The 10,947-nt window shown below is 59.6% G+C and overlaps 5 protein-coding genes across 5 annotated transcripts; 1 reads left to right on the top strand and 4 right to left on the bottom strand.

The window, feature by feature from the left end:
* SDRG_04529 (hypothetical protein) lies at positions 1–712 on the bottom strand. Its single transcript, XM_008610204.1, has one exon. The coding sequence runs from the start codon at positions 611–613 to the stop codon at positions 2–4; it is 612 nt and encodes a 203-aa protein (XP_008608426.1). The 5' UTR covers positions 614–712; the 3' UTR covers position 1.
* A 558-nt stretch (positions 713–1,270) lies between these two features.
* SDRG_04528 (hypothetical protein) lies at positions 1,271–2,700 on the bottom strand. Its single transcript, XM_008610203.1, has 2 exons — positions 2,519–2,700; positions 1,271–2,463 (listed from the first exon to the last, which is right to left on the bottom strand). Exons 1-2 carry the CDS (start codon positions 2,675–2,677, stop codon positions 1,318–1,320), a joined length of 1,305 nt encoding a protein of 434 aa, XP_008608425.1. The 5' UTR covers positions 2,678–2,700; the 3' UTR covers positions 1,271–1,317.
* Positions 2,701–3,194: 494 nt separating this feature from the next.
* On the top strand, positions 3,195–3,697 carry SDRG_04527 (hypothetical protein). The gene has a single exon (XM_008610202.1). It carries the CDS (start codon positions 3,208–3,210, stop codon positions 3,664–3,666), a length of 459 nt encoding a protein of 152 aa, XP_008608424.1. The 5' UTR covers positions 3,195–3,207; the 3' UTR covers positions 3,667–3,697.
* A 482-nt stretch (positions 3,698–4,179) lies between these two features.
* On the bottom strand, positions 4,180–6,420 carry SDRG_04526 (hypothetical protein). The gene is made up of 3 exons (XM_008610201.1): positions 5,335–6,420; positions 4,579–5,285; positions 4,180–4,527 (listed from the first exon to the last, which is right to left on the bottom strand). Exons 1-3 carry the CDS (start codon positions 6,404–6,406, stop codon positions 4,219–4,221), a joined length of 2,088 nt encoding a protein of 695 aa, XP_008608423.1. The 5' UTR covers positions 6,407–6,420; the 3' UTR covers positions 4,180–4,218.
* A 2,621-nt stretch (positions 6,421–9,041) lies between these two features.
* Positions 9,042–10,809, bottom strand: SDRG_04525 (hypothetical protein). Its single transcript, XM_008610200.1, has 2 exons — positions 10,186–10,809; positions 9,042–10,122 (listed from the first exon to the last, which is right to left on the bottom strand). Exons 1-2 carry the CDS (start codon positions 10,794–10,796, stop codon positions 9,153–9,155), a joined length of 1,581 nt encoding a protein of 526 aa, XP_008608422.1. The 5' UTR covers positions 10,797–10,809; the 3' UTR covers positions 9,042–9,152.
* Positions 10,810–10,947: the final 138 nt, after the last annotated feature.

The following is a 10,947-nucleotide window of genomic DNA, read 5'->3' as shown; positions in this document are numbered from 1 at the left end:
GTTAGACATGACTAGCGGTGCCGTAAGTGGTCGGCATGTCTTGCAGCGGCACGAGCACCTTGGGCGACGAGCACTCGGTCGCTGCCATGAAATGCGCGTCCTCATGGTCGAGGATCGTGTTGTAGTCGAACGGCGCGCAGTACTCGAGCAGCTGGATGTACCCGAGGATGAACACAATAAAGAGAACCTCGATCGCGATGAGCGCAGCCGTGTTGATAGCGAGCATGCGGCGCGTCTCGGGTCCCAACTCTGCCTCGGGCGAGAGGTAAAAGATCGCAATGCCGCCTTCGAGCAGCTGAAAGACGACGAGCAGCAGCCACGCGCCAAGGCACAAATGCGCCGACGGCGTGTGGTGGTAGTGCGTCGAGTAGAGCCCGCAGACGCCGCCAATGGCCGAGATGACGATCCACGCCGTGTAGCACACCACGAGAGAGACCAGCGCCGTCGAGCTCCACGTCGAGGCGTCGACCGTGTCGATGAGTTTGTACGAGATGAACACCGCCTGCAGCAGCATGTTGACCGCGAGGCACGCAAAGAGGAGGCGGGCCGACGCGCGCAGCGAGAGGAGCTGCTCCATCGAGCTGTTGACGAGGTAGTTGGTCACAACCTGCATTGTGCTTTTACCAAGGTGGTGGTGGATCGCAGACTGGAAGGCAACCACGCCTGCCTCGCGGCGTCCTCGGCTGCCCAGATGCTACCGGCTCGCGCAAGGCCATTGGCCAAAATGAAATGCAAACGGGATAGGTCCGTTGCAGCCAATCAAACGCGAACGCTATCCACATACGGTGCTGATTGGCTAAATTGTGGCGCCAAGCCTCCACTGGCTTCTTCCACATGCAACAAGCGACACCGCGTACTATGGCGTAGTATGGCGGATGACTGCACCGTTGATTACAGCACCACAAGGGTGTGATGGAGCTACTCGAACTACTGGAGCTTGCTACTAGAGCTTGCTACTAGAGCTTAGCTTGCTACTTTTATATGCACGACTACGACTCCTGTACCAAGGTGCGCTGGCCTTGTGGCTGAAGACGCAGTGGGAACGCTGAAGGTCGACACTTTGGGATCGAAGGGGTCGTCGCGGGACGTTGGGCTACTAGTACTAGTAGGGACTGCAGTGCGGTGGATCTGTCGCGCGGGCGCCTCGTGGTCGCAGGTGAAAGCGTTCCGGAGCACCTCGCCCTCTGCCTTGCTGCTCGACCCACTTGAGTCATGACAACGGTAGCGTCCACGTCCTTGCATCAACGCTACGTACGTCGCACGCGCCTGCTTGAGATACAAAGACGAGACATTCGTTCACTACGTGTCATACTACACTCACAACATGCGAAGACGGCGACGACGTTGTCGTTCGTCCGGTGTGTCGGGCGTCCCCGTCTCGGACGGAGGCGATCGCCGCTTTCGGTCGAGCACAAGCTCGTACTGCTGCAGCGTGCCATCGGCACTTAGCGTCACCACGTGGTCGCCAAAGAGAGCTCCGTCGAGGAGCCGCCCTTTCGATGGGGCTGGCACGCTCGTCACGCGCTTGCCCGACGGGTAGCTCCAGAGCTGGACCGCGTCGGCACCAAGCCCACCGACCGTCACGATCTCGTGCTTTTGGTTTGTCGGCCAAAGCAGCGCCGACACTTGGCCGTACGTGGGCGCCGAGCAGAGCAGCGCGCCCGTGACGGCGTACCAGCACTTGAGGCTCTTGTCGGCGAGGCCGCCGCCGGTGGCGAGGACGCAGCGCTCGTGCGGGTTCCACGCCAGCGCCTTGATCGCGGCGCTGTGGCCTTGCAGGAGGTGCTCTACGCGCCGCTGCCGCGTGTCAAAGAGACACACGAGGTTGTCGTTGCCACCGGACGCGAGCCGCGTGCCGTCGGCGGAGAGCGCAAGGCCGCAGACGCCTTGCGAGTGGTCGGTACGCTCATACGATTTCGGATGCGGGAGGCGGAAGTCCCAGTGCGCGATCGAGCCATCGCGCGCGCCCGTGTAGCACCCGTGGCCATCGCTGGCGATGACGTCGATGCGGTCAAGATGCGCTGCGGGTACGACATCGAGACGCGCCATCGTCGGGAGGTCGTAGCGGTACAAGGCGCCGTCGCTCGCACCAAGGGCGAGCTGCGTGGACGAGAGCCATGCAATCGAGCCGAGCGCTGCAACCGACGAGGATGGCGAGGAGGCGTGGAGCACACCGTGCCGAGCGCGCTGGCCCGAGGCCGTCACGAGGTGTACTGCATCGGCCGTCGCGCACGCAAGCGTCGCTTCATGCGCGGCCAAAACGTGCGTATAAAAGTCATCGACGATCGTCTCGTTGGCGAGGTGCACTAGCGTCGTTGACGTCGTCGAGACCGACCGCCGGTAGCTCGTCCATGTCGCCTGCGCCTTGCCGGCCGACGGCGGCAGTGGGTACGGTACTTCGGACGTGAAGATTGCCATTGGTGGCTTCGCACGCAGCGCCACGTACCGATACGCGCGCTTTGTCTATGCACAGAGAAGAGGCGCATGAGCAGTGAAAGGCCATGGACGCATGGCCGACCGTGGCGGCGAGCTCGCGCCGCTTCCGACGCTCCCAGCGCGTCTCGACCTTGGTCTGGATCGGCGCGTAGCAGAGCGTCTTGAGCTCGCCCATCTCGAAGCCATCGAGGAAGGTGTCCCAGCCGCCATCGAGCCCGTCGCCGCCGGTCGACCTTGGCATCGAATCTTTCCGGTTCCGTGCAGATTATCCGGATGATTGGGAATCCCACCAAAGCCATCATACGATGAGCAATACAAATCTCAAGACGAATCCGCAACCTGGCACGTGCAGGTGGCTAATATCACGCCACCTAGCGTCGACCACCAGCAGCACCGTTGTGCGCTCGCCACGCGCTGCGCCTGCAAGCGTAGCGACTCGTACATGTACATAGCATGCCTCTCATGGCACTGCTTTAAAGTGTCCCTTGGGCGCACTGCATGTGCATACAGCCGTCCATTCGCCCGGCGAGAACTGTCCTTGCTCGGCATGTGCATGCCTCCACCATAGTGCTGGCATGAGACCAATACAACATTGTCCTTGGCAGGATTGACATCCAAACTACAATTCATGACTGCAAGCTGTGCAGCGCGGACAGCACACGTGGCCATGGCGGCCGTCGCCGAGCGCCGCCGCAGTGTTGGCCCGTAGTCTAAAACCACGCAACCCAATGTCTGATCGTGGCACGATGGCAGTTGCCAATTTTCGCCAGCATGGTCACGGTCACCGTCCCGGTCGCGGCCGCCAAGGTGACGCTCGCGTACGCCGGCGCGTTCCTCTTCAACATCCTCATCCAAGTGGTCGGGAAGGTCCGGTCGGTCCGGGCGTTCAAGGCGCTCAAGGCCGCGACGAGCACGAAGGAGCGCTACAACCGGTACACGAGCGACGTGCTCATCGCCGCCGACCGCTCCGTGGGCAACTTTGTCGAGTGGCAAGGCGTCTTCCTCTCGCTCTTCTGGGCGAATGCGCTCGTGACGGGCAAAGAGATCGAGCTCGGGTACGTGTACGTGGCCATCCGTCTCCTCTACCCGATCCTCGCGCATGCTGGCGGCGTCACGCAGGCCGGCCCGCGCCCGCTCATCTTTCTCGCGACCGTGCCTGGCTACTACGTCCTCGCGCGCTACGCCTACCTCCTTTACCACGCCCTCTACGTCGAAGCCGGGTCGTCCTAAGTGCCAACAATACATTGCACTTGCTACTGTGCGCGCCTCACTCAATGCATCGTTGTCGTGCTGCCACGTACTACATGGCACCGCCGCGATCGTCGCCTTCTACGCTCTCGCACCGACGCCATGCTGCAGCTTCCGTCCACGTAGGGGCGTCGTCGCTGGTGTCAAGGCGGCGCCAATGGCACCATCTTCTCGCCTGGCGAGGTACTGGGTTCCCACTATGTTGGTACCGGAACGACCGAGGACGTTCTTGTGAGGAGGCTTGCATCATCGTATAGCTCAGTGCGTCATGCGCCTCCACATCGCAAGCAGCGCGCAGTGCCGGGCCACGAGCTCGCGCCACTTCAAGTTCGCCGCTCGCATGTCACCCTTCGGCCAGCGCAACTCTCGACGCCAAGCCATCGTCGTCGCCGTACATGCCCACCGCTGCGATCATATCGCTCGGTCCTCCTCGCCCGACGCGAGATGACGGTACCCTGCCTTGACAACTTGGCCACGCCGCATCAAGACGCTACGTACGACATGCAAAGACGAGATGGAGATAACTGCAGCAACTTAGAACTTGGAGACGAGTGGCGTGCGCTCTTCGCCGTTGGCGCGGTCGCCCATGAGCACGACATCGGACGGGTTGCGGCCGTAGTACATCTTGCGCGCAGCGTTCTTGCGGTGCATCGTGAGGAGCAGCACCGTCAAGCCGACGCCGACGATGCCACCGAGGATGAAGCCGCCGGACGCCATCAACGTGTTCCACGTCGCATGGGCAATGTCGGCCGACGCAATCGAGTCGACAGTCGCATACGACACGTTGGACGGGATCGAGATCAGATGGGCCGAGCCGCCGAAATCGCAGGTCGCGCCCTTGGTCTACACTCAGAAACACATTGCGTTAGCCTCGCTCGGTGCATGGCGACGTACGCGTTCGAGGTGCCAGTAGGCGTTGTAGGCGTAGTCGCAGCGCTCAACCAAAGTCGCGTACTTGGTCTCAATGTCCTTGCAGTCGACGCCGGGGCAGTTGCACGCGTACTTGAGGCCGTTCTCGAGCTCAAACGCCTTGACGCCGCGCTTGGCCTGGCACACAAACTCGCCCTTGTCTTCGGCGAGACACGCATTGTCGACCTCGCCCGGCTCGTAGTTGCTCACGTTCTTGGGGAACGCGCCAAGCCGGTTGAGTTGAATGAAGTTCCACGTCATGTCGAGCTCCGTCTTGAAGTTCCAAAAGTACCAGCCGTGGCCGACCTGGAACGCGTTGAGCTTCTTGCGCACCATGTCGGTCGTGAACGCGAGGTGGTCCTTGTCAAACGACGTCTGGCTGTTGACCGGGCAGTAGCCAAACGACGGGCCGGACGTGCCGGTCCCGTACGGGCCTTGGATCGGCTTGGTCACGTCGAGCGGCGTGCCCGGAAAGCCGTAGCCGAGGTACGTCGAGTCGACGGGGCATTTCTGGTTGGTGCACATGACCTTCGGAAAGCCCGGGAGGTTGTCGTTGAAGCCGTTGAGCCACATGGCGCAGTTGTCGGTCGCGACCGACCACTCGCCGACAATGACGGGCATGAGCGCGTTCTCCATGTCCGAGATCGTGTACTTTTGCTGGCACGCGTTCGAGTTGAAGTCTTCGGCGCTGCCTACACGCACCAAGGATAAACAAAACAGAGTGAGGATCGAAGCGCGTACCAGGGTTCATCCACGCTTGGTAAATGTGCGTATCGAGCGCAATGTCCGGGCAGCCCTTCATGAACTGCGACCAGTAGCTCAGGCCAAAGCGGAACGAGTCGTGTACGACAAACTTCCACGACGGCGCGAGCGACTTGGTCACCTTGTACGAGTCCCAGTAAAAGTTCTTGAGCACGTCAATGGGCGTGAGCTCCCACGGCTCGTTGACCGGCTGGAGCCCGAGGATCGCCGGGTGGTTGGCGTACCGCGTGACGATTTTGTTGACGACCGTGAGCGACTGGTTCAAGTTGGCGTAGTTGATCGACGAGTAGTTGTGGTTGATCGGGTCAAACGTGCCGGCCCACTCGGCGTACCGGATCGGCCAGTGCTCAAACGTCGTCGTGCCCACCGGCTGCGTGCTCGCGAGCGATGTCCACTTGACCTGGTGCGTCTTGCCGCTGTTGTCAAAGCCGTTTTGGGACCCAATGTGGCCGTGGATGTCGATGAGCACGTTGATGTTGTACTTGTCGCAGAGGTCGAGGACGCGGTCGAGCTGCTCGATCGAGCCGTCCGTGCAGCCAATGTACGGCTCGTACGGCACAAACATCCAGTCGCCGACCGGAATGCGCAGCGAGTTGACGCCAAACGACGCCATCTCCTTGATGTCGGCCTCCGTGACCCAGTTGTTCCAATGGATGCGCAACTGGCGGTTGGCCTCTTCCTTGCCCAAGGCCGTGCAAAACGTGTACTGGTCCATCGCCGTCTTCTCGGGCGCTTGGTCGCCAAACCGCTCCTGCGTGCCGAGGAACTGGTAAAAGAGCGTCGGCGTGATCCACGGCTCGAGGACGAGCCAGCCGCCGAGGTTCGTGCCACGCACTTGCACGTTGAACGGCGTCGAGTGGATGTCCTGCGAGCACGTCTGCGTGTCGTCATGCGCGACAAAGTCGCGGAACTGGATGCCCGCCGGCGACGTGGGCTCCGTGGCCTTGGGCGCCGCATGCGCCTTGGTCGGCGCCGGCTTGTGCTTGTCGCTGTCGACGTCGGTCGCGGCGAGCGCCATGCTCAGCGTCGCTGCCAGCACCGTCCACTTCATCGCTGCGAGTGAAATCGTAAACTGCTGCGATCTTTACGGCAAAAAAATATCGAATCTTTCATCCGGATAAACCGACGTTGAACCGCGGGCCGTTCTTTAACTCGCACATCGGACATTAAAAAACAGCGATAGAATTCTTTTAATCATTTTTTTCTTTTTTATACTCGCGTATAAAACCGGGCGCAACGTAATGCAATGTCGCGAGGTGGCGACCGCAGTGACCAGCGCCGCCCTTGGGAGAGGGCGGGTTGCCAGCTTCAAGCTACGCATGGAAGACGCCAAGGGTCCTTGCCAACTGCAACCGCAACTGCAACCTCGGCGAGCGTAACTGCAACGTGATCGAGGTGACGACGACGTGCCGAGTATAAACACGAATGCAAGGGACCGAGAGAGCTGCGACGGCCAGTGGCACGACCACCACAACGGCACTGTCAACAAGTTGATGGTGGCGACTCGCCACTAGCGAGCTAGGCTTTTCTACGCTGCGCATGACAAGTACGCGCAGGCAGTGTGAGTTACACTGCCGTCAAGGACCTCGCTGCTCTCTGGTCGTCGATAAGATGGTGCGTGCAGTGGTGCCTCTACGCTCTTTACAGCTACGAGCACGCTAGCTGTCTACTTGTTCTGCGACTGCGGTTGACAGACGCGTCGGTTGCGGACGCTGCTTTTCGCGCCAGAACCGATACAAGTGCGCAAATTCGCAGTGTCTGTAGCCAAAAGGCGCCGTGATGGACGCCACAGCGACCCACAATCGCTCATGGCCCCACGTTTCACGTGCGATCTTCTTCTTCTTTTTTAGTTTGTTTTTAAATTTGAATAAAAGAACGCAGGCCGATATCCTGCGGGTGGATTTCTTGCCCGTATCCGGATGCGACTGCCTTTCCCTCTCGGACTGTTGGACGCGGCGCGAGTAGCTTCTGCGCCCATCGAGGACGGCGATTGGTAGCCGCGCGTCCGTCGCAGCGCGCTGCAGTTGTATGCGTATCTATACACCGCCGGAGCTGTAGGTCGCCGCTTCGACCCTCGCCGATCCGACGTCGCCTCTGGACCATCCATTCGGGATACGCCACCCAATGTTCTTTATTTATGAAAAAGCTACTGCGGATGTTCGACTTTTTGTCGTGTCCTTGCCCTTGGCGTCGTGACGTCGGCGTCGCGGGATCAGAAAGCCAAATATCATTCGCGAACGTCGTCGAACGGGCGCGCGAAGGTGCTTGTGGTGGCAAAGCACCTTGGACTGACCAGCAGAGGTGGATTACATGAGGCTCGAATCTGGGCTCGCATCCGAATCATGAATCTTCACGCTGGCGTGCGACTAAGATCCTAGGTGCGAGATGCGCTCCCAAGCGAGTGTGCTTGCCACGTTGTCGACCTACTAGTTCTTAGTTGGCGTTTGGTCGGCGCCCAAGGCCATCCGTTTAGAGCCGTTTGGAGCGGCGTGATGCCACGGGAGCTCGCTCCAGCAGCGCTGTCCGGATAAATGACCGGTCGTCCAGTGAACGGATCCCGGTCCAGGATGATTTTCACCGATCGGCGGGTGTCGAGTGCAATTGCGAATGGATGCGGACAAGCAGCAGCGTCGTTTACTCGACATTGTTTTGGTTGATGACCGATCGTATTTGAGCTCATGATGCGCGTATACATTGTTTTAGTATACGTACGCGTGGAGCATCTCGCGATGACGGCGATGTGAAGGCGGCGACTGCATGCCCACATACACATGAGAGAAGCTCCTTTGGCGGCGAGTTCGAGAAAAATTGTCTTCTGGAGCCACATCGTTTCGGTAGCCGAGGGCGAAAAGGAGGAGGGGCTCGGAGATTCAGAGAAAATCAAACAAAGGGTCGAGTGTCGTTGCTGGTCGGGGTCGATACGCTGCCGATCGCTGCAAGCGTGAGAAAGAATACGGGCGACGCCACCTCCGACGAGCCCATCGATCGATCGGTCCGTGTTCATGCCGCCACGAAAACACTTGTGTTTTGAACCCCATGTTTTATTAAATGGAGCGAGAGAGATAGCAATGCGACTTGTCGATACGTACAGAGCGGCAACGTGTGCTCCTGACTAAAGACTATCGTCGTAGGTCCGATTCGCAATTTCTGGCCGCACGTTGCGTCTGCAGATGTTTTAAACATCTGTGAGAGACCAAGCAGTGGCGACCGTTTCGCAAGACGCCGCTGCGTTGGCAAATATTATTCTCCGAGCCACAATGAGGTCCGCAAGCAAAGCCGAGCGGATCCATATGCCTGGGCAGCGGCAATACCTGCCTTCTAGGTCGCGAAGAGGCAACGTGTTGGACGGGACGATGTTGGTGTGAAAGAATAGCGAAGCCAGAAATTTTCTGGCTTCGCTATTCTTTCACACCAACATTACCGAGTCTACGCTCGCGGGGATAGGAGCGCAACTCCGCCATGCTGTGCTAGGAGTCGGCGGAGATCGGGCCCTTGCACGAGGTTGCTCTGCCGTCGTGCGACCGTGATGGTCGGCCGTGGGCGTGAACTATTGATGTCAGAGCACAAGACGATGTGGGCACACCAAATATACAGACTAGACCGGAAACACACGCTAGAGGTGGCGAAACGTGGCTGGATGGAGGTTGTAACTTCAGGTATCGGCCCTTTTTAGCACAGGAGAGTAGTTCGTACGTCAACTCAAAGTATATTTTTTGTTTGTTATTCCTTTATCCTTTGAGAATGACAATACCCACGCAGGACAGACCGCAAAGTCGATCGTATCAATATGATCGTATTCACTTACTGCGACCCGGATGCGCCTTGTGGAGAATCGTCGACACCTCTTGCGCGGCGAGAACAACGGCGGAACGCGCGGTCGGTGCTGCAAACGGTCCGTGGTCGACCTTGCAAAACGTCGTGGTCGGCAGACGCCCGTGCGAAAAGTACGCAGTCACAATGTCGTGCATGCACGCGCTGGGCTGCGACACGGACGCGCCGTGGCCATAGCCGTCACGGACCACCAAGACCGAATTGTTGGTGCCAAAGACGCTGTGCATGTGCTGCGCAGCGACTAGTGGCGTGACCGGGTCGTGGACGTTGTTGAGGATCAAAATCTTGTTGGCAAGCGTTTGGTTCCAAGGGCCTGCAAACCGCTCGATCGGCGTCGTCGTCCAGTACTTGGTCATCATGAGCGCGCCAAGCCACGCGCCACCAAAGATCGGCGAAATTTTCTGGGCAGCGCGAAGCCCGTCGGCCCAGCTTTGCGCCGTGTTGGTCGTCGGGTCCACGTCATTGCCCATGAACGCAAAGCCGTTCAAGCCAACGTCGCGGGCCTCGAGCTGCGACGGACACACATCGCTCGCCGGTGGTGCCACGTACGTGCCTTGCATGAGCTGGTGCAAGTCGGTCGCGAGCTTGGGCCACATTACTGGTTGGTACATGGGCGGGAAGAGAAGGGCAAACAGATCCATGGGCGTAAACTGAACGACGTCGTACCCGCCACGGCCAACGCTTGGGGCAAAGTTCTGGACGAATGACCGCAGACGAGACGCGAGCGGCGTGTCGTGGCCAGCAAGCGGACAAACAAGCGGCCCCGCGGCTTCGCACTCGGCGGCAAAGCCATCCAAAACGTCTTCCACGTTGGCGATTGTCGAAGCCCAAAACGACGCACTTACGGCCGAGTACTTGGTCGCGTCGACGACCGAGTCGATGACGAAGCGGCCGACGCGGTGCGGAAACATGTTGGCGTACGTTGCACCGAGCACCCTAGTCATCCATCCATATGATATACAAAATTGTCCTCTATAGAGAAGACTGAGAGCGACGTACGTGCCGTAGGAAAAGCCAAAGTAGTGCAAAAGGTCTTGGCCCAGCGCCGCGCGCATGAGGTCCATGTCACGCGCCACAAACGCCGTCGAGAGGTATGGAAGGTAGTCGCCGTCGTAGTAGCGGCAGCGCGCGAGGACGGGGTCGTACGCGCTGCTGTACCGATGCACTTGGTCGTCTGAGAGGGCATTCAAAAACGGAGCGTTGGCGCGGGGGAACATCTGCCGCGCTTCCCACGCTGCCAGCCCATTTTTGGCGCACGTGATCGGCCGCGACTTGCCGACGCCACGAGGGTCAAAGCCCAAAACGTCGTATGCGCCGCCCGTGAGCAAGCTCATGGGCAGTGAGCCAAGTACCGTACCCGATCCGCCGGGGCCGCCCGGGTTGAGAAGAATTGTACCGAGCGGCTTGGCGGCCGTCGACCGGTAGCGCTGGACGACAATGTCGATGGTAGCCTCGTTGGTCGCGTTGAGGTGGTCGAGGGGCACGGTGAGGTAGCCGCACTCGGTGCGGAGGTCGGGGTTGCCGGCGCAGGGCCGCCAGTGGAACGGGTCCGGCGAGGTCGCAGCAGCGAATGCAAGGACGACGCTCACGACGACGGCTGCTTTGGCCATGACAGCGGAAGGGCAAACTCGAAATGGCCAATGACTTTGCGTCCCGACCAGAATGTCGGTCAAAATTACATGCATTCCTGTCAAATCAAACTGCGGCAAACACTCTGCCAATTATTATATCTGGTTGCAGCACGAATGCCAAGACTATAAA

This window comes from Saprolegnia diclina, assembly GCF_000281045.1.
Source record: "Saprolegnia diclina VS20 unplaced genomic scaffold supercont1.11, whole genome shotgun sequence".
NCBI lineage: Eukaryota > Oomycota > Saprolegniomycetes > Saprolegniales > Saprolegniaceae > Saprolegnia > Saprolegnia diclina.
Note: the sequence above shows the minus strand (reverse complement) of the source record. Positions and strands in the feature narration are given on the sequence as shown.

Bases quoted from the DNA above. Each gene is read 5' to 3' on its own strand.
- SDRG_04528 (XM_008610203.1), bottom strand. From the start codon at position 2,677: ATGCCAAGGTCGACCGGCGGCGACGGGCTCGATGGCGGCTGGGACACC. The intron at 2,464-2,518 runs GTCGGCCATGCG...CTCTGTGCATAG, and splicing joins GGCGCGAGCTCGCCGCCACG to ACAAAGCGCGCGTATCGGTA.
- SDRG_04526 (XM_008610201.1), bottom strand. From the start codon at position 6,406: ATGAAGTGGACGGTGCTGGCAGCGACGCTGAGCATGGCGCTCGCCGCG. The intron at 5,286-5,334 runs GTACGCGCTTCG...TGGTGCGTGTAG, and splicing joins CCAAGCGTGGATGAACCCTG to GCAGCGCCGAAGACTTCAAC. The intron at 4,528-4,578 runs GTACGTCGCCAT...TTCTGAGTGTAG, and splicing joins CCTACTGGCACCTCGAACGC to ACCAAGGGCGCGACCTGCGA.
- SDRG_04529 (XM_008610204.1), bottom strand. From the start codon at position 613: ATGCAGGTTGTGACCAACTACCTCGTCAACAGCTCGATGGAGCAGCTC.
- SDRG_04527 (XM_008610202.1), top strand. From the start codon at position 3,208: ATGGTCACGGTCACCGTCCCGGTCGCGGCCGCCAAGGTGACGCTCGCG.
- SDRG_04525 (XM_008610200.1), bottom strand. From the start codon at position 10,796: ATGGCCAAAGCAGCCGTCGTCGTGAGCGTCGTCCTTGCATTCGCTGCT. The intron at 10,123-10,185 runs GTACGTCGCTCT...ATGGATGACTAG, and splicing joins TTTGGCTTTTCCTACGGCAC to GGTGCTCGGTGCAACGTACG.